The sequence below is a fragment of the Cavia porcellus genome, unplaced genomic scaffold (assembly GCF_034190915.1).
Source record: "Cavia porcellus strain 051 isolate PalLab524CR breed Dunkin Hartley unplaced genomic scaffold, mCavPor4.1 scaffold_24, whole genome shotgun sequence".
NCBI classification, from domain to species: Eukaryota; Metazoa; Chordata; class Mammalia; order Rodentia; family Caviidae; genus Cavia; species Cavia porcellus.
Window position 1 is genome coordinate 33,145,001 of NW_026947507.1, and position 24,101 is coordinate 33,169,101.

A 24,101-nucleotide genomic window follows, 5' to 3' on the forward strand; every position below is an offset into this window, starting at 1 on the left:
AGACTGAGATTTAATCAGAGTATCAGACCACTTTCCACACCTAAACTAAAAAGCTTTGCGTAACACGTCACAGCAGAATGTTGCTGGGCTTTTCTCTTTAGTTTTGTTTTATTGTTTTGACAGCAGAATGGTGCACAGAAGAAAGGTACACACAGATCTTCTCTGAGATACAGAGCAAAGGGAAGACCTACACGGCAGGGCTGAACAGTGTTCAGGCAAAATAACTTCCACCCTAAACCCAAGGTATCACTAAGAGAATCTGAAGCTTGTGGCTAAAGAGGGGTAACCATAGCAACAACAAATCTCAGACCCTGCCCAGCTCCTAAGAGAGTCCCTGACTTACCAAGCATAAATTCAATTTACTTTTTTTTAACCTTATCAGTGTACGAAGGCATGTTCATACAGCATCCAGGTTTTCACTTCAATCCACTACTGGATACATTACATGAGCTAGTCAATGCTTCATTATAACACAAGTTTGTCTTAGATGATTTTGCTCAAATGTGTTTTGAACATATTTAAGGTAGGCTACAACAAGATATGGTGTTCTTATTATTTATTATCTATTAAATTTCTACTTAGAATACTTTCAATTTATGATGCACTGGTAGGACGTAACCACATTGTATGTCAAGGAGCATCTGTAGATGAAATCACCCTCCTCGTCCCTGCTGTCTCTCTCATGCACACTAGGAAGCTGGGAAAAGGAAATGCCATTTCCAAGTATAAAGTATTTATTTCAGTTATTTCTGTCTATACAAAATGTATGGCTTTAAAAAACATTAGAAGGCACAGAAGGGCAAGAAACTTTTTAAAAACACAAAGGAATCATCAGAACTAGACTCAGCTGTAACACAAGTGCTAGAACTATGGGCTAAGGAATTTAAAATAAGTAGGTAAATTAAATTAAAGATGCAAATGGGTAGAGTTGACAACATGTATGGTCAGATGGGTTACTTCAGCAAAGAGATGGAAACCGTATGAAGTAGAAATTCCAGAAGTGCAAAATACAGTAACAGTGATGAATACTGCCTTTTAATTGGCTGAGTAAGTCTATCGAGGACACAGTGCATAGGCAGTAGTCAATAAAAATTATCCAAACTGAAATACACAGAAAATCAAAAGTAAAAGAAGCAAGACATGCTAGAGCTGAGACACACTCTGAAAGAGCGTGACATACATATAACTGGAATTTCGAGGACGAGAGAAGAAACAGGGCAGAAGAAGTTTTCTGAAGAAATACTGTCACAGGATTTATGAAAGCGAGTTACAGGCACTAAAGTGATCTAGAAGAAACAGTAACAAACCAAACGTAAGCTAACTCAGTTAACAGCACTGTAAAGAAGCTCCTTCCTGTCTGGGAGGATACATCTTCAGACTGCCATGCACAACCCCAAGCCCCAGGCAGACTACTTTTTCCTATGTCTATGCACATGCTTAAGATAAAGTTCAATTTATAAATAGGCACAAAAGAGATTAAAAGTAAAACCAAACAATAATAATATACTGTAGTAAAACTTACGAATTAAAGCTTTAAAACTTATGAATCTTTTTCTCTGGAGTTTTTCATTTAATACTTTCATTTAGTGTTTTCCAACTATGGCTGACTGTTGATGACTAAACTGTACAAAGGAAAAACACAAATAAGAAGAGACAATGATACCAGTGATATTTTCCTACTTTTGATTATTTTACCACGATGAAATAAAATATTAACACTGGAGGAAGGTGAGTGAAGGGTACACAAAGACTCTCGATGCTATTTTTGCAACTCTTTTATAATTCTAAAATTATTTCAAAATTAAAAGTTTGCTAAAAGTGCTTTCACTACTAGCGACTATGTTGAGAATGAACAACTGGTGCCTAGAACAGAAAAAGAAAATATTTTTCTAAGAAAGCTACCCTTATATTCCCATATATCCAACACGCAGTATTTGAGTTTTGATTTATTTCAGATTTGTGGTCCATCCTGGAACCTAAGCAGTATTTGTGGCATTACATTAGTGCAAAATATCTTCCCATCCAATTAATTTATGAACTGTGATTGAAAAATACAGTGAATGCTCAATTTTTTTATTTATAGCAAAAGACACATTGTTACTAATCCTGCTCAAAATACTGCCCCTTGGCTTTAAACGCATTTCTCCCATTGTTCTGGAAGACTTCTTCTGTGAGTCTCTTTACTTATATTTTCATGCTGCCTCAATATTCAGGATCAATTTAAAGCATTGATCTTTCACGGTCATTTTGACTTTGGGAAAAAGAAGTCACATAGCTCCAGATCGAGTGAACAAGGTGGATGAGGACGCCATCACTTTCAATGAGCCTGTCTTGCTTGGGACAGCCCTGCACAGCAATCTGTCTATCTATCTAGTGCCATGTGTACAGTGGGATATGGAAGCAGAAAGTATTACAAGATGTGAACTCCTCTCTAGAAGGGTACTGCATAAAAGGGGCACCAAGAAGGCCAGGGGACCAGGCCCCACTATTCACCAGCAGCAGGACCTTGGGGAAGTTACATTTGGATCAGTTCCAAAATGGCAAAATATAGAATGCAAAGATTGCTGTGTAATCAATGAATAGGGAAAGTCAGCTTTTCAATTACTGTTGCAAGAAGCTGTTGGTAGACTGGTTAAACTTGAATGAAGGGCTATGAGACTAGATGGAAAACTGCAAAGTGGCCTCAAGCACAAGACACTACTTTGGAAAGGATGAAAGAGAGGTTCAAGTTGGAAGAAGTAGAAAAGATTTTGGAGAAGAGAATGTAAAACGATACACAGAGAGCTGGGCTTCTCACTGAGGCAAAGTGCTAAGGGGAACGTCTGGGCGCTGTAGGAAAGAGTAACCCCTCACTGACAGGAGCAGGGCGGGAAGGGGCAACGGGACTGAAGCTCAGAAGGGAAACTGAGATTCGAGCACAGAGACCTTCAAAACTGTCTGCATGTGGGTTTATGTAAAATTTGAAATGTATATAAAGTTTTACATCTGGAGAATGACAGAAATTTAAGGAGCTGGTTAAGCATGCTTGGCAGCTCTTTAAGAGCACTCAATGAGGTATTTTGGATTCATTATTTTCTCCAGATTCTTTTAAGTCCCTTTACTTTCTCCATCATGCTGCAAGCTTCTGAAAGAATGTCAGAGTTTGAGCAGTACATATAAATATTTTCATGATAATGGCCCATCGACAACCTTGCTAAGGTTTGAATTTCCCCTCAAAACTCACGTGGAAATTTAATTGCCACTGTAACAGAATTAAGCAATGGGACCTAACAGGTGATTAAATCGAGAGAGTTAATGGCATTATGGTGGGAGTGGCGTTCTGATCCAAACGAGTAGTTCCGCCCAATTTTCTATCTAGCACATGCTCACTTGCCCTTCTGCCTTCCTCCATGTTATATGATGACATATGGAGGCCTCCCCAGGTGTTCCTATCATGCTCTTTGGCTTTCAGGCATCCAGAACATTAAACTAAATAAGCTTCTATTCAACAAGTTACCTAGTCTGTGGCATTATGTTATAGCCACAAAAAACTGACTGATGCAATGTAACATATTATCCCATTGGTTAAGTTAAATAATTTGTCTTCAGCATCTTCCTCTTAAAGCTCCTTGTTTGTATCCCCTCAGGATCTTATATTTTTCCTTCTTTTCCAATCAAAACTTGCTCTGAAGTAAGGTCATTTAATTTTCCAGTGGGAGACTTCTCCCAAAGTTGTTCACATGCCTTGGGTGTGTTCTTAAACAGATTCTTCTGCATCATCTTGGGACAAGATAAAAGGATTTGGTCAAAAGCCTTCAGAGCATAAGAGCAGTCAGAGTCAGGTCTGATTTCTAAGAACTAGAGAAGACACAGGTGCTAGAATCTTGGTCCTGTCAGTCCCCACCTGGGCAACTGTACAGATGTGACTTAACATCTTTGAACTTCAAATTACATATTGACAAAATGGAGATAACATGAGCATCAACCTCACTGGCAAAGACAAAATTAAATAAGAGTATGCCTGAAAAATGTTAGAAATAGTGCCTTGGGCACAGGCATGCAATCAGCTAGAGAAAGTCACAGCAATCACCATCTCTGACAACTGCAATCTCTACGATGCAGCAGCAGTTTGAGCATCAGGTGCCCACTGCAAGTGTGATAAAAGGGCTCTTTGGAGCAAACGTGACAGAATGTACAGTCTATCTTTTAAATCCACTGTCCTTTCTTTTTAGTGCACTCTCCTGTCCTCTCAAGCTTGGAGATAGGACTACCAGGCCCAGAAGAAAATGAAAATGTGGAACCCTTTATAAAAATTATCAAAAACTTTAAAATATTCTGCAATAACAGCATCAATCCTGGTAAAGTTCTCCTGGTTGCAGAGACTGCTAGAAGGCCTGGGGATTGGGTTCTTGCTTATCCTGGTATTACTCTAAGGCTGGGATTCTTTCTCACCATCAGTACAGGAACAATGCACTCTGCACAGTGTAGCCTGAAGCCACTTATTTGGATGCAAGCCTCTGATCTCTAGATTCAGAATCAGAGGCATTTTCCCCTCGTTGCAGGAACATAAAATCATCAGTGAACAGAAGAGGAGTGGTAGTACGATAGAGGAGCAGGTGAAGTAACAAAAGCCTAATATCACCATGCCTGATCAGAACTCAATGGCAAGCTGACATGGTCCTCCCGACAGGACTGCCTCAAGTTCTGTCACCCTCACTTCTCAGGTGACAATGGTCAGGGATTCTGAAGCCTAACTCAGGACCTAACATCCTTTTCTGTCCTACCTGCCTGACAGTCTTCCTGCAATGCACCCTAAACACAGATGCTCACTCACTGTGCAGAACCCCTATTCTCCTTCATTTCACACCAAGACCCCCAGGTCCCTTCAATGGCCAGAGTGTCTTGGATTATCTGTCATACCATTTCCATCCCGTGTCTCTGAGTGACTGACAAAGAGAAGCATCACTGAAATGCACAGTGAGAAAAGGATCCTCACCCTGTCTACTGTGGTCCCTGCCACATCACTACCCAGTGAATTGCTCAAGTCTAGTCCTGGACTTGTTTGGAGAAGCTTGAGCTAAGTGGTTACAGAATGTCCCTTAAAGGTCACTTGGCACCAGACAAACAACAGAAGTCCAAAACTCAGTATTTTCAAGAGGCTTCAGTTGCAGAGTACAAGAGGCTGGGGCCAACTGTGCTGCTTGCTACAAATTTTTATGCTGTCTCCATAGGCCCTTGTTTTAAAACACAACTTAGGGTATCCTCTTTCTTGATCCATTTGGTGGTGCTACAATAAAAAACTGAGTAATCTGCAAAGAACAGAAATCTATTTCCTCATTGGGAGCTTCAAGACCAAGGCACTGGTAGGTTTGGTCCTCTGTTGAAGCCTGAATTGTCAGAGGACACGAGCGCTGTGTCCTCACATGGCACAAGGCAGAATGGTAAATTAGGCTCCACAAAGTCTCTTTTATAAAGGCTGTAATCCCACTCATGAGGGCGGAGTCCTCATGGCCTAGTCACCTCTTAAAGACCCATTCCCCTGACACTGTCACACTGGCAACACCAGAAGTCTGCAGGGGACACACTCCAACAATAGCACCCTCAAAACCTTCACTTTCTTGCAGATCATAGCTTGACTCTATCTCATCCCAAAAAGGCGTCATTTACATCTGACCCCTCTCATCATACTTCTCACCCTTCAGGAGGTGGAGGAGGGTGAGCTGCACAGACTGGTGACAGCGATCTCACAGAGACAGCAGCCACTAAGGGTTCACAGAGAGGTCCTGCTGCCAGAGGTTTGGTTTACAAAAGAGGAATGATTCTGAAAATTAGTTTCATGAAATGATATCAAACTCACATCCAAATACTTCATTGAATAACTGACATCAGAGCCAAATGATGTGCCACTCAGATTTCAGTTCTCAAGTGTTTATCCTATACTGATGGAGTAACTAGACCACAGACCCAGAGAAAGCAACTATCTATTTACTCAAGGAGAGAAACACTGCAGCATCCTGAGGTAGAAGACTTGATCCAGAGGACTGATCTCCCCTCAGTTCTTTCCCCAGATGTCATTAAAAATTGGTACTCTGACCCAACCCAAAGATCAGAGCCAACAGAACATCGGTAGAAAAGGGAAAGGAAGTAAACAGTGTTTCCCTCGGTTTCAGAATCATACAGATAACAAATTATGAGGCATAAGTGTGACCTTCTCTCTCTACAAGCTGTATTGACTGTAGAGTCACTAATGCCAGACCACATCTTCCGAGTAATCTGTCTGAAATCAGGCTTGTCCTGGGTTACCCAGGAGAGAAGGGTAGAGGATCCTCAGAGATAGTGGTCTGAAAAAAATGTTTTGAGATAAAATGGGCTCAGAGATTGGGGCTGGGATGTACTGCAGGGGCCATGCCCATCAAGTCCTGTTAAGAAGGAAGCTCCTATCTTTAGAGTCTTTGTCAAAGTCACACAGTGCCTCTTGCATACATCCTCATGCCACCTACCTCACAGCTATCTCTCATCCGGAAGCATCCTACCTGGAAGCATCTGAAGAACATTTATTATACTTTTTGTTCGTTTTCTTTTCTGTGGGGTGCTGGAGTTTGAACCCAGAGCCTCATCCATGCTAAACAAGTACCCCACCAATAAGTTGCAGTGGTAACCCTCAGCTTATTATTTCTCTAAATACAAAGAATACTGCTTTTGAGCATACTAGTTCAGGGTTTAGCAAATTTGCTTGCTTCACTTTGAATAATCTGAGTAATGTGGAACACTACCACTTCTAATCCAAAATCTAATCCCATGGACTTTTGCCAAATTGTGCTGCCTTTTGGACTATGGACAGCTTTTATACAAAACCATTCTCTCCAAGAGTATGTTTGGAAGTATAAACAGGTGAAATATATAATTCATCATTTTAAAGTCCTTATCATTTGTGCTAACTCATTATAGAAGACAGTTGTCAACTTAGACCTTTTCCATTCCTTTCTTTCTCCTTAATTAAGTGTAGATAAAACTGTGAGGCCAGGCTGAACAGGTCCTCAAGAATAATTTATTCTGGTCACCTCTCTGAGGTAAGAAATGTAACTTTCTGGTCAAATGGTTCTCTAGAAGATGACAGAATTATTGCAGTGAGTGACAGGAATACCACTTGACCTGAAACATAACTATTTCTGAAAGTTACTTCTTATATCTAATTAATTCTGTCTCCCTGCAGTTTTCTCTGACAGAATTTTTCAACTACAGCAGACCCTCGAGTTAGCAACCAGCCTCACCTATGGACAATCTGGATCACAACCAGAATTTTAGGTTTGATTTATGAACAAATCCTTGAGTTTAAACCTGAATGCCGTCCACTTGTATGGTTGTAAATAAATACTTGTGATGACAGAAAAGTGTGTATAAGTGTATGGAAATGTCAGCCAGAGCCTGGATGCGTGTGCTTGTGAAAGTGATTTCAGTCAGTGGTTTATATAATAGCTAAAATTACTATCAAAATGCCCCCCCAGAGCTAGAAAACAATCTAAAGAAGGAAGGGAAGTAAAGAAAACAATCACAATCAAAAGAAGAAGAAAATTGTGCAGAAATTTGAGAGTGGCGTTCCTGTGACTGGTCTTACTAATATGTTCAGCACATCAAAATCCACCATCTCAAAAATTTTACCGAGAAAAGATTTGTATAAGGAAGCTAGTGTTGCTAAAGGTGTTACTCAAATTAGTAAGTCATGACCCACAGTGTTAGATGACATAGGAAGGTTAATGAACTGTGTGGATAAATGAAAGGCAGATGGCAGGTTACAGCCTATGGAAGTCTATAATTTGTGCAAAAGCTAGGGCTATAAATAAAGAGTGTATAAAGGATAATGTATCAATAAGAGATGTTAGTGAAACAGTTCGTGCTGGTAAAGGGTGGTTTCACTATTTTAAAGCAAGAACTGGGGTTCATAGCATAACCAGGCATGGTGAAGCAGCCAGTGCTGATAAAATAGCTCTGGAAAATTACATAAACCAGTTTGAAACGATGACCTAAGAAATGGTTTTTGCTCTCATCAAGTTTTCAACTATGATAAACTGGGCTTTTCTGGAAGAAAATGCCCAAGAGAACATACATTATCCAGGAAGAGAAGAAAATGTCAGGTCACAAGCCTATGAAGGATGGGCTAACCTTATGGCTGTGTGCCAATGTGAGTAGTGACCTCAAGATAAAGCCTTCCTTGGCTTTATCACTCTGAGACCCCAAGAGTGTTCAGAAAACATAAAACAGAATAGCCTAAGGGTCACATGGAGATCTAACACAAAAGCCAAGGTAACAAGAATGCTTTTTCTTCAGTGAGTCAGGGAAGCTTTTTAAGAAATATCCAGAGGACAAAGGTTTGCCATTGAAGGCTCTCCTCATCATGGATAATGCTCCTGCTTATCCACGAGATTTGGAAGAAGAATTGGCTGCAAAATTCCTATGGCTCTCAGTAGAGTTCCTCCCACCTAATACCACTCCTCTATTGCAGCCTATGAACCAGCAAGTAATAGCTGATTTAAGAAGCTATCCACCTAGAAACTGTTCCTGAAATCCTTCCAGATAGTCTCAGATACAGATTAACCCTCACAGAGTTCTGGGAAAACATTACAACATCCTTTCCTGTGTGGGGTTGATTGAGAAATCTTGGGCCAATGTTTCTCTAAGGACACCAAGATCTGCCTGGAAGAAAGTGTGACCTAAAATTATACGGGAGGGAGACTTTGAAGGCTCTGTAGAGGAGCCTGGGCCTTCAACCGAGCCTGTGGTTATGACACTATCAGGACAGCAGAGTCTGCAGGTTTGAGGTAGACAGTGGTGATGCTAGGGAACTGGTGGAGGAACACTCAGGAGCTGTCTACAAAGAAATTTCAGCAACTTCTGGATGAGAAACATAGAATGGCAGCTGAGGAGCTGTCCGAAGAGGATGGGGAGTATCAACAACCAGTTCAGCAAAGTTCTTCTTCTGAAATAAAAGAAATCTAGAAATAATGGACAGAGCTGCAAACATTGTAGTGAAGACTCACCCAGACAGCGAAAAATCCAGTTGTTGTGTTCATTGCTTAATGACAATGTCATGACATACTACAGAACAATGTTAAAGAAAAGACAGAAACAGAACTAAACAGAACTAAAAACCAGTTTTTAGTTCTGAAAAGGTTAAGACCTACTGAGCTAGAAGCAGGTCCTAGTAGGCTACAATTTCTGCCAAGGAGAGAAAGGATCAAGGAGACAGCCAGATTCCTGATGTCTTATGGAAAGAGATTCTCTTTCCAAACAATAACCACCTTCCATTTCACGCCCCTTCTTTCTGCAAGCCAAAGATGTCAACTTGAATGGTGGGAACCGTGTGAAATTGTTGTTTCTGGCAAACGAGGCACATTTTATAACTTTGTGAATACATCAGGAAAGTTATTGAAATTATGCACATTATATAGTGCTTTTCTTATTATGAAAAGGTTACTTATGGAGCACTTTGGGAGGTTTGGAATGCATTATGGGTATTTCCATTATTCCTTATGGGAGAAATAGTCTTGATTTATAACCACCTTGAGTTACAATCAGCTCTTGTAAGCAAACTGAGTTTGTAAGTTAAGGGTCCATTGTACCATGCTTCCTGTGAATATAGAAGACTCCTTACATAATCTTTTGCTATGGATAGGCACTTATAAAAGTAAATAACCTCTTCTGCTTATAATTATCAAACCTGCAAAAATATACTTGAAGTGTTTTGCTTTTATTTATTCATATGAAAACAATTGATTAGTCTCTCATCAAATTTGGAAGATATATGTTTAACTATCTGATTTAACTATCTTGCAATATCAGCTATGAAAGCAAGATTGGACAGCTTTGATGACAGCCATCTCTAACAGAAGGCCAGATCTCAGAGCTAATAGACTCAGTGACAAAAGGCAGGTGTCACTGCTGATCAAGAAGGACAGGCTTTACATGCCCTGTATGCAGAAAAGCAGACAAGAAATTTAAAACGTGAAAGCAGACTGAAAATCACCAGGGCAAACACTACAAACTGCAGGCATTGATTGGTAATTAAGTTCCTTTGAAATCACTTTGTATGTGGGCAGCTCTATACTCCAGGGATGGTGGCAATCACTATTTTTCTAACATGATGCTTAATGATTTTTCTTGGAGATCAGCTAGTAACATAACACATGTGGAAATGCCCCATACACTGCAAAGCACTACACAATGTGATCCTGAATCTTTATTATATTTTGAACTTACTGAGTGTGCTCACCATATGATTATTATTACACTGGACAGCAGCTGAAGGTTCTAGGTATTTTTTCATATTATGCATAATTGAGTAAAGAAGAAAAACCTCACACTAAAAGACTGATCTTGTAAAGAATTTCTTTAACCTGGGTCTCAGTATTTTAAAAAAATGATGCTACATTAAAACTGCATGAATTTATGGTAGAAACATGTAAAGTGGAAAAAGTCTTAAGGCAGGAAACAGGCATAAATAACAGCAGCAGAGTTTTCTCTATAAAGAGAGTCTGGCTTGCCTGTAGGCCCACAATTTGGCTTAATAACAAAAGAGGGAATTGGGCTGGATGGACATAGTGATATGTCTGGTGACATATCACCAGTGAAGGAGGTTTTATCCAGAAATGGGCAGAAAACTCCTGAAGGCATCACTTCTCCCACTGGTAGATTTCTGAAGCAGTAATAATGTGTAAACTAATCAAAAGATACTAACAAGCTTTCAGGAAACTGGAGACAGGTATTATCCTCTAGAAGGAGACACAAACACGAATTAAGAGGAGGATGCCTTCTGCCCGTGAACAAAGCTGACCCATCCATCTCCATTTCCCGTGGCTTGTCCTTCTGTGCAGTATTGCGTGATAGTTCAGGACAGGCGCTCTAAATTGAGACTTCTGGGGTTTGAATCCCGGCTCTGCTACTTGCAACCCAAGCAAGCACCTTCAGGTATTTACCTATTCACACGACCCTTTCCTCAGCTCCTACTGGGCTCCTTCGGAGGAAAAACACTCAGTTAACATAAGTTCCTCATATAGATACACATATGCACCTTGCTTGACTGTGGTCCTGAAACCAAAGCCCAACTCCTAGAAGCACCTGTGAGAAGGGATACAATGAACACTGCCTATCACACATAGTCTATTTGGATTTCCAAGTTTGAGGTTTATATTTTAATCCTGTAGAAATGAAAGCAAGCAATGCTACCTCCAGCCAAGAGCCATGACATCATGTACTCAGTGACTATGGTTTCCACGAGAAAGTAAGAGGAAACAGATGTTTCTGAAAAATAAAAATCCATGCTTTAGGTGTTGCTCACATAAAAGGTGTCCCTGAGCCATGCCAGATCCATGTGATGGATTCATGTAGCTGAAAATTTCTCTGACTCCCCCAACCCCTCCAGATCCCGAAGGTGCCAACCTTCTATGAAGTCCGAGGCTGTGTACAGACGCTGGTTTGGGCTGCTCTCTGAGGGGTTGTTCAAGCTCTCCAGAGCCAACTCAATGGCTTCCACCAGCTCGTCACGCTTGTCTTTCCTCACCGGCTTCTCCTCGGGGTGGCGCGTCAGGCCAGTCTCCAGCTGGTACACCTTCTGCAGGGTGAAGCTGTCGAAGGGGACCGCGGCATATTCGGTGGCCAGCTTGACCCCTGTGTGCACCTCGGCCTTGTCCACCTGAGCACGCAGGAAGGCCAGCAGATCGGTTTGTGCTTGGGCTTTGGGTGCAGGGCCCCGGCCTGCTGCCGCCTCGCTGGCCAGGTCTTGAGCACCCCGCAGCTGCTCGCTGCGCCCCTGCAGCTCCTCCTTGAGCTGCGCAATCTGCCGCTTGAGACTGCTGACATAGTTGCGGTGCTGCTCCTCGCGTTCCTGCAGCGCGGCCTGGTAGCCCTCTTTCCCCGTGGGGCCATTGGCCCTGGGTAGTCCTAGCTGCTCCTCGTCACCTTTGGGGGTGCAGGCCAGCATGTAGAGGACAGAAACGGCGCAGCAGAGCAGCACGAGAAGGACCACTACCCGAGAAATCCACCCCAGCAGCCCGCGGCGGACCATCGTCATTCAGGGCAAGGCCATGCGTCCTGCACGCTGCATCCCAGAGCCCGGGTCCCCCGATAGGGCTTCCGGGACTAGACTGCAGGAAGCGTGCGTCTGGGGGAGCCCAAGCTGTGCTTATCCATTTGCTCCATGGAGTCCAGCACTACGGGAGACAACTCTCCTAAAGGAGGATCTTCCAGGCAAAAGTAGTCGGTTAGACAGAACCTCCAAGCTCTCCCATCCAATCCCATCATAGCGTTCCAACTTGCTGCAGACAAGGGGTGACCTGGGAAGACACAAAGGACAGAACACTTAACACCTTCCCTCATTATGCAAGCCACAGTCTGACCTTTCTCTGCTATTATATAAAGTGCTTGGGAAAGACAACTAAATATTGGTAAATGCAAATCAGAACTCTTATATACATCTGCTGTGTCATGCATGTACAAAACATGGACACAAAAGATGGAAGAGAAATAACTCCAAATGTGAATAATTCTCTCTGGGTAGGAAGATTGTAATTTTTCTGTTTCCCTCTTTTTTTTATATATATCTTGTAAATTCTCCACAATGACATACAGCTTAATGATTTAAAATGGAAAAGTAATTCTGGGAGGCTGAAGGAGGAGGATCACAAGTTGAAGCCAATGTCCTGGGCAATGTAAAAGGAAAATATATTTACAGGGCTGCAGACAAGGCTTAGTGTGAAGATCCTGGGTTTGATCTCTAATACCAAGAAGTAGGGGGACAATTTGAATGCAGGCAGGGGACTGTTACCCAGGCAGGGAGTAGGATACAGTCAGGTCCCTGAGTCAGTCTGGGAACCCTCATTCAGAACAGTCCTGACAGCAGTCAGAGAGGACCTGAGCTTTCAGATGCCCACATGCGGAAGCACCCAGAGGAGGTTCAAATCTGTAAGCAATAAATCTGAATAGCAACACACTCAGAAAGGATGAGACAGAGCTGTTCCCCTGAACTCTCCAATTCTGTCTGCAGACTGGAAAGGTTAGTTCACCATGAAAAAGGGTGGGGTTGGAGGAAAAAGAGAGAGCCTCAAACCCTCAGCGCTCTTCTGTTCTAGCTGTCTTGACTGTTCAATAGTAATTCTCAAGCAGATCACACACTCCGTACCCCAACCCCAAGTCCCTGTGACATGAGCAGCCAGCAGGATTGGCCTTCTCCATTCTCTGCAGGGAATCTTCCTCCCTCTTCCACAGACAGCCTCTCCAAGGCATTCATGGTGAGTGTTTTCTCCTTTTTAATCCTCCTTTTACATCTCCCCTCTATTCATTTTAGTCAAAAATAAATAAAAACAGATTAAATATTTTTTTAAATTTGGGGACATTTCCCTAATTCCTTTTAAAGTGCATCTTTCTTAATCACTTTTCTTATAAACAAGCTCGTGAGGGTATATGTGCTTTGTCATTTGATGAAAACTTGGCATTTTTAATAAACCCCATGATGACTAAATTATTTAGATAGTCTTCACTCATGCCAGATTTTGAGCAAATAATCAAGCCACTGTCTGAGGTTCTGTCTCAGTTACTGTGAGGAGAGAGGAGCCCAGTGAGTTTAGCACCTCCAGGAGCCCTGAAGGAGAGACGGGCAGGTGCCACCGTCATCCTTCCTATGCCGATGACATGTTGATAACCTCAGGCTCAATGATTTGATCTGAATGTCCCCTGCTGTAAACTGTGCCCACACACAGGAGGTCCTCTTTTGTTACCCCGGAGAGGTTCTGCTAACCCAAACCACTCCACTACCAAAACAGTTTATTTTTCCATCTTCCTTAAAAATGCAACACACAAACATTTTCTTTCTAATATTTTATCTAGCATTTCTCTTGGCCCAAGAAGTCTCTCTACTATAATTTAGAATAATACACAGTTATTAGTGCTGAGTTTAAAGTGCATGTTTAACCCTGGAAGCCTTTTCTGTCTGATGAAAATCTTGGGATTTGTATAATTACTATAATTCTGTGATTAAAACATCTCACTTTGGTGTTCAGGCACCTTGCTGTTTTTAATGAAATCTCTCAGATGAACTCATTATATGCAAGTATTAAATTACTAGTGAAGACATGTTATCAAGTTATTCTGCCATTTTAGAGGCTTCTGCTTTAAATAGGTTGTCATTAAAGATAAAATAAGCAAATAAAAAAACAAAAATAAAAATGGACTATTCAATACAATTTGTTATGCTATGGAAACTTAATGTACGTAATTTTTTAAACAGCATTTTTATTGGAATAATTGTTCTATTTGCATAATAGGTTGAAATCATTACAGCAAAAACCATGATATTCAAGCTATGGTTAAAGAAATTTAAAACTGCAGAATGTATTTTCCTAAAAGGATCTTCAAACTCTAGTTTCACTTCTGAAATTCACTAGGAGAAAACTTAAAGTTACTTGCTATTTCAATATTTGGAGAAAAAAAGTAAATCTCGCATATTTAGGAAGAGTAAAGTTTTAAAATACTTTTAAAAAGTCATAAAACTGCTACCAAAGAAGCAGTGATGACTTTTTTTTTCCTTTTGAGCATCACGAGCAGATAATACATGCCAGAAGCAAACTTTGCATCCATCAGACCATAATCAAATATAGTTACTAGTCATATGTAGAAGGTACAGGTTAATCTAAGGTACAGTTGTATCTGCTTGCTGAAATCAGCAAAGGCTAATCCTTTTCGGTCTTGCTTCCATGGAGACCTCAAGTTTCTTATTTGGCAGCGCACAATGTTGCTCTAGAGAGTGGGTGTCACTTTACCAGCTCTGCCACCTTCACAGAGGAGACACTTTGATGGAACATAACTGGACTCACGGCAGCTGAGCTGTGAAGTCCCCATGTAATCTAGTTTCCTTGTTTAGGCACAGAGGTTGGGAGCATTAGAGTTAACATGTATAAAGTGTTTACTGACTTACAGAAGGAGAACACCATATAATTACTAAGCACCACTACCAGTTACAGATGACAGTAAAAATATAGCTTTATGGGATCACACCCGCATTGTGCTACTATTTTAAAAACTTAGAAAAGGCACTCAGACTGTTAGAGTAGCTCAGCCTCTTAGGGTAGCTGGAGGACAGGAAAGAAGTAGAGTGTAAGAGGAGGTCAGTAACCAAGTTGGGAGAAGAGAGATTCATGCTTTAGATTTATTGGATTTTTTTTTTTTTGTCTTTTTCATTTTTTATCAGTACCGGGGATCAAACTCACGACTGCCTGCTTGCAAGGCAGGTGCTTATGCCGCCGAGCTAAAGCCCCAGCCCCCATGCTTTGGATTTTTAATGGCAAAAAATTTGGAATTCAGTTGTTCTTCAATTTTCCTGCCACTTACATTTTCCAATGTCTACCCTTTCTGACTGCTTTGTCTAGTACTCTCCTATCCTTGGCCAAACCCCAAGGATGGTCCTGGGATGCAGCAAGTCTGGAACAATGGATTTACAGATGAGACAGAAGGCAGCATGCAGCAAAGCAGCTAACTGACTGCCATTCTTACCAGGTCTGGGGAGAAAACATCTTTATGTCCACCATGAAGGCAAAAGCTGAGCAATGCTTTCTATTATTCTTCCAGTCTGAGCTCACTAAAGTAGGACCGAGAGCTCACACTGGAAAAGCGTTCTCAGTGTGGACCATGTTCCATCATCCCAATGTTGAAATTGTCCTAGGAGCTTTTCGGTTGGCATATATGCAGGAGTCATACTCTTTCCTGAGCATTTAAGGCCGGAATCTGAGGGACATGCGGACCTATGTCAAGCAATGGAACAGGATTCTCAAGACTGCGTCTGGAAGCTGGATAAAAACCCTGACACCCTGTCCCAACCAGAGAACATCCTGAAAGTGCTCAGACCTCAGTATAACATGGAAGTGGGACAGTAAGGGGTCAGAATCACAATCGGCTCTGTTTAGGATTCTGTCTGTATTCAGACATATAACAAACAAGCCTTAAACATTTGTGTTCACAAGAAGTTATAGCAGAAAAAAAGGAAACCAAGTATGGATTCCAACCTCAGCAAGCTTAGAAACTTGTAGAGGAACTCAGGTTTTCTCAAAAAACGAATCTGAACCTCAAACAAGACAGTAAAATACATATAAAGTGTTAACAGATAATATAAACCATTTGACAATATAAAGTGTTAACACCATGTACCCACCTACCATTGGATGGGTGATGGGTGAGGTGATGGATGGATGGTTTAAAAAGAACAGCACAAATAAGTAAAATTTCAAAAATAAAAAACCTTAAGATAAATGTTATGAATCATTCATATTTTTTAATACATATAGCTCACCCACAGTCACTGTGGAAGCTCTTGAGAAGCTGAAACCAACACAGATCTAAGTTTGGTCTTCAGGCTCCACCTCACCCTAGATGTGGTCAGTGGACAATAGAATGCCTAATAGTATGACAGAAATTGCTATTAGGAGGGTTGTAAGCATTTCATTCTACAGGTCTCAGCAAATAGTTAGGTCACAAGAGTTGCATGCTGTGACAGCCTGCCAGAATGTCCACAAGAAGCTCATCAATCATGACAGACTCCAGCAGAAGCCCTGCTGGTGACATGCTGTCATGGTCAGTGGCAGGCAGAGGCAATGGTGACTTCATGGTGAGCCCATTTCAGGCAGCACATACTACAAGGACAGGGCTTGTAAGTGATAAAACCATCCAAGGAGTGGCAATAAATTCTACAAGACTTATTCACCCTGTATCCTGGCACAGCCAAGCAGGCTGGTGAAGGACAAAAACAAGCAGTGTATCCTGGTCCAGGAAGTGGTAGACCGAAGCCCTCACACCACTGTGTGAGTTGGCTCCACCTTGGCACATACAGGCAGCTCTTTGATAGCAAGGAAGTAAAGGAACCTTTAGTGAAAGGATTAGCTGTACCTACAGAACGCACACTGAAGTCAAATCTCAGGCATAAACATATCGTCCTCTGTGTGTGTGTGTGTGTGTGTGTGTGTGTGTGTGTGTGTGTGTATTAAGAGTATCATGCAAGGATTCTTATTCAGAGAGTTTTCAAACACGCTCCAAAATGAATAAAAAGTTAACACTGTGAGCTTTATTGGAACATAAGGTTTCATTTAGAATTCCCTCTACCTCAGTTTAATTCCTACATTCAAGAAGTGGCAGCCAGCTTCCAAAATGCCCTCAGTGATCTTGTCTCCTGCTTTTCATACCACTGTTTGCTCCAAATGTACCAGGGACTTGTTGTAAGTGACCAATAACATGCTACTCCGTCATGTGTAAGATTATTTGACAATGGACTGAAGCTCATGCCCTAGTCTGACGCCCACCCCATCCCAGAGAGATGTCATACTGTCAGCAGTTCCATGGAGAGACCCCTGTGAGCAGCAGACCACTGAGGCAGGCCTGCCGACAACCACCTGAGTGAGCTTGGAAGTGGATTCTGCAGCCACAGAAGCCTAGAGATGACTGAGAACTAACAGACTGACTGTGGCTTGTAAAAACTGTTAAGTGGGGATTTCCTAGCTGAGCCACTCTTGGATTTCTGTGTCTGAGCCCCCAGGAAACGGGCTTTAAGCTCTTGCATTAAAGGCATCTGAGACATACAAATAGATAAGTAGTGCACAGAGTTACAGACTTCAGAGTCACATAAAATGCTACTTCCTAGACAACATGGTATTTTTCATTTTATACTGTTTTAATATTCCTTATCTTATATGATATAATCATCTTGTGCTAATATAATCATACCGCAGTCTGGGAAACCTATATTCAGAGAAGTTCTGTGTCTTGCCTCATGCCACAAGTCCTTTAGGCTACAGGACTGGAACCCAAACCCATCTTTGGCTCCAGCCCACAGTCAAACTGGCAACCCTCCAAGCTGCTACTTGTGAGCAATGCTCATAGTGCAAAAATGCATTTACTGCTGCTAATGCCAAGGACTTGACAACGCAAGCGAAAATGTAATTTGGTTTCAGGAAAAGCCCAATCAAAAGGCTGGACCTAATAATGAGCATGGCTTTGAAATTGCTATCTCAAGATTAGGATACATAACTGAGAACTGTGACTAGCCAGGGCCACCTCGCTTCCTCGTGGTGGTAAGAGGCACCTTGCCTCACTAAGCTGCCAGGTAAGACACACAGAAGCCATCCGTAAGTCGTCCTGCTCCACCATCTTTTGCCCTTGATTTGTCATCAAGTAAATATACTGTCACTTTGTAATATATCTCAGATCAATTTTCATGTCTCCACCTCCACCACCACACTAGTGTAGGCCTCCTCATCTCTTGCCTGGACAAAACACCAGCTACTGAATTTTAAGGATATTAAAGGATAAGGCATGTGGGACGTAGGAGAGGAGAAATACGCATTTCAGAAAAGAATGCCTCAGTCCTGGGGAAAATATTGCAAAGTTCACCAGAAGACAGATAAACTCTTACAAGAGCTGAAAGAGCTAAACTCTCAGGTCATACTCTTAGTACATGCTGTTCAGCTGCACCCGGCCCCACATACGCCTCTGCCTTCTCTCAAAGGAAATGAGACAACCCTTGTAACTGCTATACTGTGTCTCCCATACAAAACTTAGGGCTGGCTTTCAGAACGACCTGAAAATAAGCATAGTAACTCATAATCTGCCATCACATCCATTTCACTTCAGTGAGGGCTTCTCCAGAGTCAGAGTTCTCTTCAGAATGCAGGTTTCTGAGCTCCTTTGGGTTGCTAGCATCACTCCACCTGCCACGTGCTTTACCCCCCAAGTGTATTTCTGATACTGGTTGAAGAAGTTGAGGCAGAGGGGGAAGAAGATCAGTACTACTGTGAATACATTAGGAGCTGCTTAAGACATATCCCAGTGAGAGGACGTGGCTTCCCTGGCTAAGTCAACAATCAAGCTAGAACTTGTAGTCAGTTTCACCATGGCTGCAGACTCCCCCCCCCCCCCCGGCCTCCTCTGGCCCTGACACCAGGTGGTTTAGTGTGGACCGGTGGCTTAGAGAAGGATCTATTAGTACATGCATTGCTGTCTTGTCAGTCCCAGCACTTGAGATCAGCTGCTCCAAACTTATTGAATACAAACAGCATGTTTCAGACAGTATATAACTGTTACACAAGAACTAGAAGTGCAAATGCATTTTTATAGACAAGATTTATAATATTGTTGTATTATATATTTACAAAACAATATCTTTAAAGTAATAAATGAAAAATATTTTTAAATAATATTTTCTTGCACTGATGCACCACACTGGTCACTAGGGGACTGCTTTAGGTTTCCAGCCACTGATCCCCTCACTGCACTGCAAGCTCCCACAGGATGGACCTCCTGCTGTGGTTGAACCCAGGGCCCCAGTGCCAGATTCCTACATGGCTCTTCACTACTTAGGGGACCACTATTTCCATCCAGGGTCCCCAACCATTGCCAGGTCTCCGCAACCCGCTTACTAAGGAGGACTCCCACTCAGCTGCAAGATACACGCCAAGGGTCTGCTCTGTGGGGTTCCCCTTAGACTGGCATGTGCTGACTGATTCCTTTGCAGCCAGGGATTTCCTAGCTAGATGGTATCCTCCATGCTCGTTCCCTGGGAGAATCATTTGGAGTCTTCCCAATTTGGATGGAGGAAAAAGAGAAATATGACAAAAAGAAATTGAGGTCAGCTGATGAGAAAATGAAACACAGATGAATCAAGATAGCACACACTGAAAAGCCCAGAGTCAGTTCTTGGTTCTTAATTAGCTAGTGACTCTTGGTAAAGAACCCCAGACATACAGGGTCTTCCTGTCGCTTCCAGCCCCACCCCTCACCACCTCCACAGCACAGCAGCAGCTGCAGAACCCAGAGGGTACAAGAGAGGACAGAGGTATGAAAAGTCATTGCTCAAGTAATGGTTAGAATTTAAAACCTTTTCCCAGCAGTAAGATGACTTACACCCAGATGTGGGGCTGAGTCAGTGGCTGAAGCCCTGCAGAGGGACTTCCCAGTCGCTCTCTCTTGTGCTCCTGTAGGTCTCTTGAATGTTGGAGGAGGCACCCCGCACTACAAAATCAGAATCCTTAAAACCAGCCTTCTTACACCTTCTTGGTATTTATAATTACAAGCACTTAGTGAGCATTGTTTTGGGTCAGGTATCAGACTGAGCATTTCATAAACATTATCTCATTTAATCCACAGAACAATCCTATGAGCTCAGTCTTATTATCCCCATGAAAGATAAGGAAATTGAGGCGTAGAGCAATAAAGTAACTTTCCCAAGGTGTGCAGCTGGCAGGCAGCCAAACCCAGCTCCAAACCCAGCCCCAGCTGACTCTAAGCCCTTCTTTCTCCTACAAGGCTGTACCTTTCAACAGTTTGCTGACGATGGCCTCTCATTCTGCACCCAACCTAGCCAATTTTCCTGGTTTCTGAATTTACCACGAGTCTTCTCACTTTTGAGCCTTCCTGGCTTCTCCAATGTGGCAGAAAGCTGTTTCTCTAGCTGTCATTGTTATGCATCACTGTTCAGCTGTGATTTGCATTTTCACATCTGTCATTGGCTATGAAAACCCCTACTATCTTGACACAATACTTCCTATCTCAGTTATTTCCTGGGAATCTTGCTCTTGCCCCACAATTGGGGCCAGGACATAATATCCCTGCGACATCCGAGTATTTCTGAGCAGAGGCCGGGGCTTACAGACACACATCAGGTTTAAGAAATCTCTTTATCTTAACAGATAAAAGAAATAAAAGCCACCCTGGCTAGTGAAATTTTTAATTAATTAGGAGATGTTCTAATTTAAAAAGAAAAACAGAGAACATCTCTGGGTCAGTCAAAACAATGGTTGGTATCTCTAAGGAGTTTTTTCTGCCAAGAAGTAAGCTCCTTTCTTTCTTCTAGAGCACTACAGAGCAAGATACCCATGGCAATACCCAAGCACCATGTGTCAGACTGGCACCTTCCCATGCAGCAGCCAAAGACAGCCTGGACTGGAGGGGACTTGGGAAAGCCTGGAAGAGCTGGAGTCCTGAGGTCAGCCTGCAAAGGTTTCAGGGAAATGCATGCTGTTAATTAACAAGGAGGGGACTAATTAAAAGTGGGCAGCGCTTTGCAGCCAAGTTCCTCCTAGCTGAGCAATAAGCAGAGGGCGACCGAACAGATTGCTGAGTGGTAAACACGCGCTGCAAGGTGAGGTCAGAACTGTGAATCACACACACCACGCTGGGCTGCTGTGTGGCCCCTGGGTGAAACAGGCTCAACTTCACGGACAGTGCAAATGAAGAGAGGAAAAAAGGAGCTTTTGCCTTCCCAATAACAAGATCCATGCCCCTTATTAGGGAGGAAAAGGGAAGTGGAGAATGAGAAAAGCCTCTACAGTGTACCAGTCAATGGTTAGAAACATTGTCCAGACACAGAGCTCCCAGAACAAAGCCCAGTGCACTAACAGATAAAAGGCAAAATGCTCAGTCTGAGGTAAGTGACCCAGGACTCTCTGGGGTCACCCTATAGGGGGCTCCATACAGGACAGCAAGAGCATAGCTGGCCCTCAGGTATTGCCATCAGTCTCACTGGTACCTCATCAGATCTTTAAAGGTGAGCTGTAAATTCGCATCCTTAAGACTAGGAATCTGGGGCTTAGTGGGTTGGATCTGATGTATCCTCCAAGGCCTGTGCATTACAGGCTTGGTCCTCAGCTTGGCACCCTGAGAGTTGGTGGAACCTGTAAGAGATGGAGTTAAGAGGAGACCTTCAGCTCATTGGGGTGTGCCCTTGAAGAGGACTGTGAGACCCTGGCTCCCTGTCTTCCTCTGCCCTCTCCATCCCCTGGCCATAAGGCGAGCAGCTTTGCTCCGCTGCCTGCTTCTGCCATGATGCGCTGCCTCACAACAGGCCCTAAAGGTCATGGTCTGAAACCTCCACAACTGACCTAAAATTAACCTTTTCTTTTTGTTAGTTGTCCCAAATATCTGCTATAGTGAGAGAAAAGTGACTAACATACTTGTCCACACTGAGATCAGTCCTCAAATTCTAGAAGACCACCACGAAGGTCTCCTCAGATTCACATTTCAGAGAGCAGACAGAGCTACTCAGCAGGAATAGATTTCATCAAAAAGAGTGAAGTAGAAAGCAGTGGCCCAAAGCAAGGCAAAAGAGAAAGAACAGAGAAGCCAGTGTCCACGCAGCCAGGAAGACCAGAAACAGGATGACACCCTCTAGAGACAACCTACAAGCACCAGACTAGCAAAAGAAAACCTCATCTTTGACCTCGAGATGGAAGTCAGGGGTGCATGGGGTGTGTCTTTGTCCCCATCTCATGTTCCTGCAAATAGGAGACTTTGCTTGGTGCAACTGGTGACAAAGGAATGAAGTCTGTGGTCTCAACCACCTGGGCAACCTAAAGCCTGGGCTCTGCTCCTTCTCCAGGCTTGGTATTCTGACCTTCCACTGCCAGTGTCAGACACTTCCCAGCACAGTGGGGAGTCCCCTGGACCCCAGGATACTGGAGTGACCTCAATGGACTCACATCCCCACCAGGATACCCCAAAGGAAGGCAACCTGAAGCATCCTAAATGAAGGGAGCAATGCCCATATAGTGAGTCCTAAATCGGGTTTTGGTGGCTGTTTGCAGGGAGGGGTTTTAAGACCCAGCTACTTGTAGTCCAGACACAGTAATCATCCTAACTGCTCCCCATCCTCCTTATCCTTCCACGTGCAAGGCTGACACCAGCAGAAAAATGAGGGTTTTATTTTAGAAAGTGGTTATTATACAACCAGAATTGTTGTGCAGAATAATTTGGAAAAAAGCAAACAAACAGGAAGCTAAAAAACCTCCTCTCTTTGTATTATTTGTCTTCTCTGGGCCCAGTATGAAAACAGAACCAAAACTAATAGAAAAAATTAATAGAGAAACTCCATTACAAATAAATTCAAGAGAAACTATTTTTCTTTCTTTCTTTTTATTTACTTATTTATTACTGTCTTTAAGACATGATTTTCACTACACAGTTCAGACTGGCCTTGAACTCACTTTGTAGCCTAGGGCAGCCTCAAACTCACAGCAATCCTCCTGCTTCAGTGCTGGCATAACAGATGTGCACCACTATGCCTAACTGAAATTGTTATTTTTGATAAAATAAAATCCAATATTGCAGATTTCTAGCACTAGTCTATGCCACTTGGTAAGCACTGCCTTAGCGTCAGTCCTGATAATCAAGTGGGTGCTAATCTATGTACTCAGCTAACCCTGCTAAGTGGTTAACTGATTATTAAGGTATTAGCTATAAAATTTAGAGCATATTATACCTGTAAAGAAAGTTGTCATTGATATACTATAAGCTGTTCTATTTGCACACTATTTGATCCAAGTCTGTTTTAGAGTTAAATACAATTTAGCGTTCCACCAATATATTACTTCTGCATCACCATTAAACACTGCATGCTCTTTCTGTAAACATCACCTTCCCAGCTAGACCAACTGAGCTTCTTCCTAGGAAGCAGGTGCTATTCATAACATAGCCATGTTGCAGAGAAGGACATTGAGATGGGTTAAGATTGAGTTCCTTTACAAACGACCCAGCAGCTGGATGGCACAACTGGGCTTCCAGTGGGACAGTGAGCCTCTGTCCTGCTCTCTTCATGCCTCTGCCATGCTCCTTCTCTATCCTTTACCACAGGCTTTAGCAGGGATGTGCAAGGGAATGGGAAAACATGGAGACACAGGGAGAACCTGGGCAATGCACGGTGTCTATCCAAGGAATGGTACAGAAGCTTAAGGAGATGAAAGGGCAGTGGTGTAGGAGAGGTTTATAGCAAAGGGCTCTTGTATCATGGCAGGGAATCGCAGTTTATCCCATAGGCAAAGGTGAGCCAGAGACCAATCACATGAGAAGAGAGAATTCACCAAAACAGGCTTCAGGCTTTAGTTACACGGCTCAGTGAATGGAGCTGTCACTGAAAGGACAACATACAGAGGGAGACTTAGGAGAAGGACGTTTGGTCTGGGGCATGCTGCCTGTGCTACCTGCAGGAATGACAGGCAGAGGAGGGAAAGGAGGGCTCTGGCATGAAGCCTCTGCCATCATTCATCAAATTATCTGTCCCAGCAAACATCTGCTCTGCCAATCCTGAGACTCACCAGGACTTC

At 42.7% G+C, this 24,101-nt stretch overlaps 1 protein-coding gene across 7 annotated transcripts in view; it reads right to left on the minus strand.

Moving 5' to 3' along the window:
* Csgalnact1 (chondroitin sulfate N-acetylgalactosaminyltransferase 1) overlaps positions 1-24,101 on the minus strand; it is a 315,999-nt gene that overhangs the window by 77,271 nt on the left and 214,627 nt on the right. For all 7 annotated transcript variants that reach the window (XM_063234828.1, XM_063234830.1, XM_063234831.1 and 4 more), the window contains one exon: positions 11,413-12,305. In XM_063234828.1, coding sequence (XP_063090898.1) covers positions 11,413-12,043 — 631 coding nt within the window. In that variant the 5' untranslated portion in view covers positions 12,044-12,305. The remainder of the gene's footprint in view (positions 1-11,412; positions 12,306-24,101) is intronic.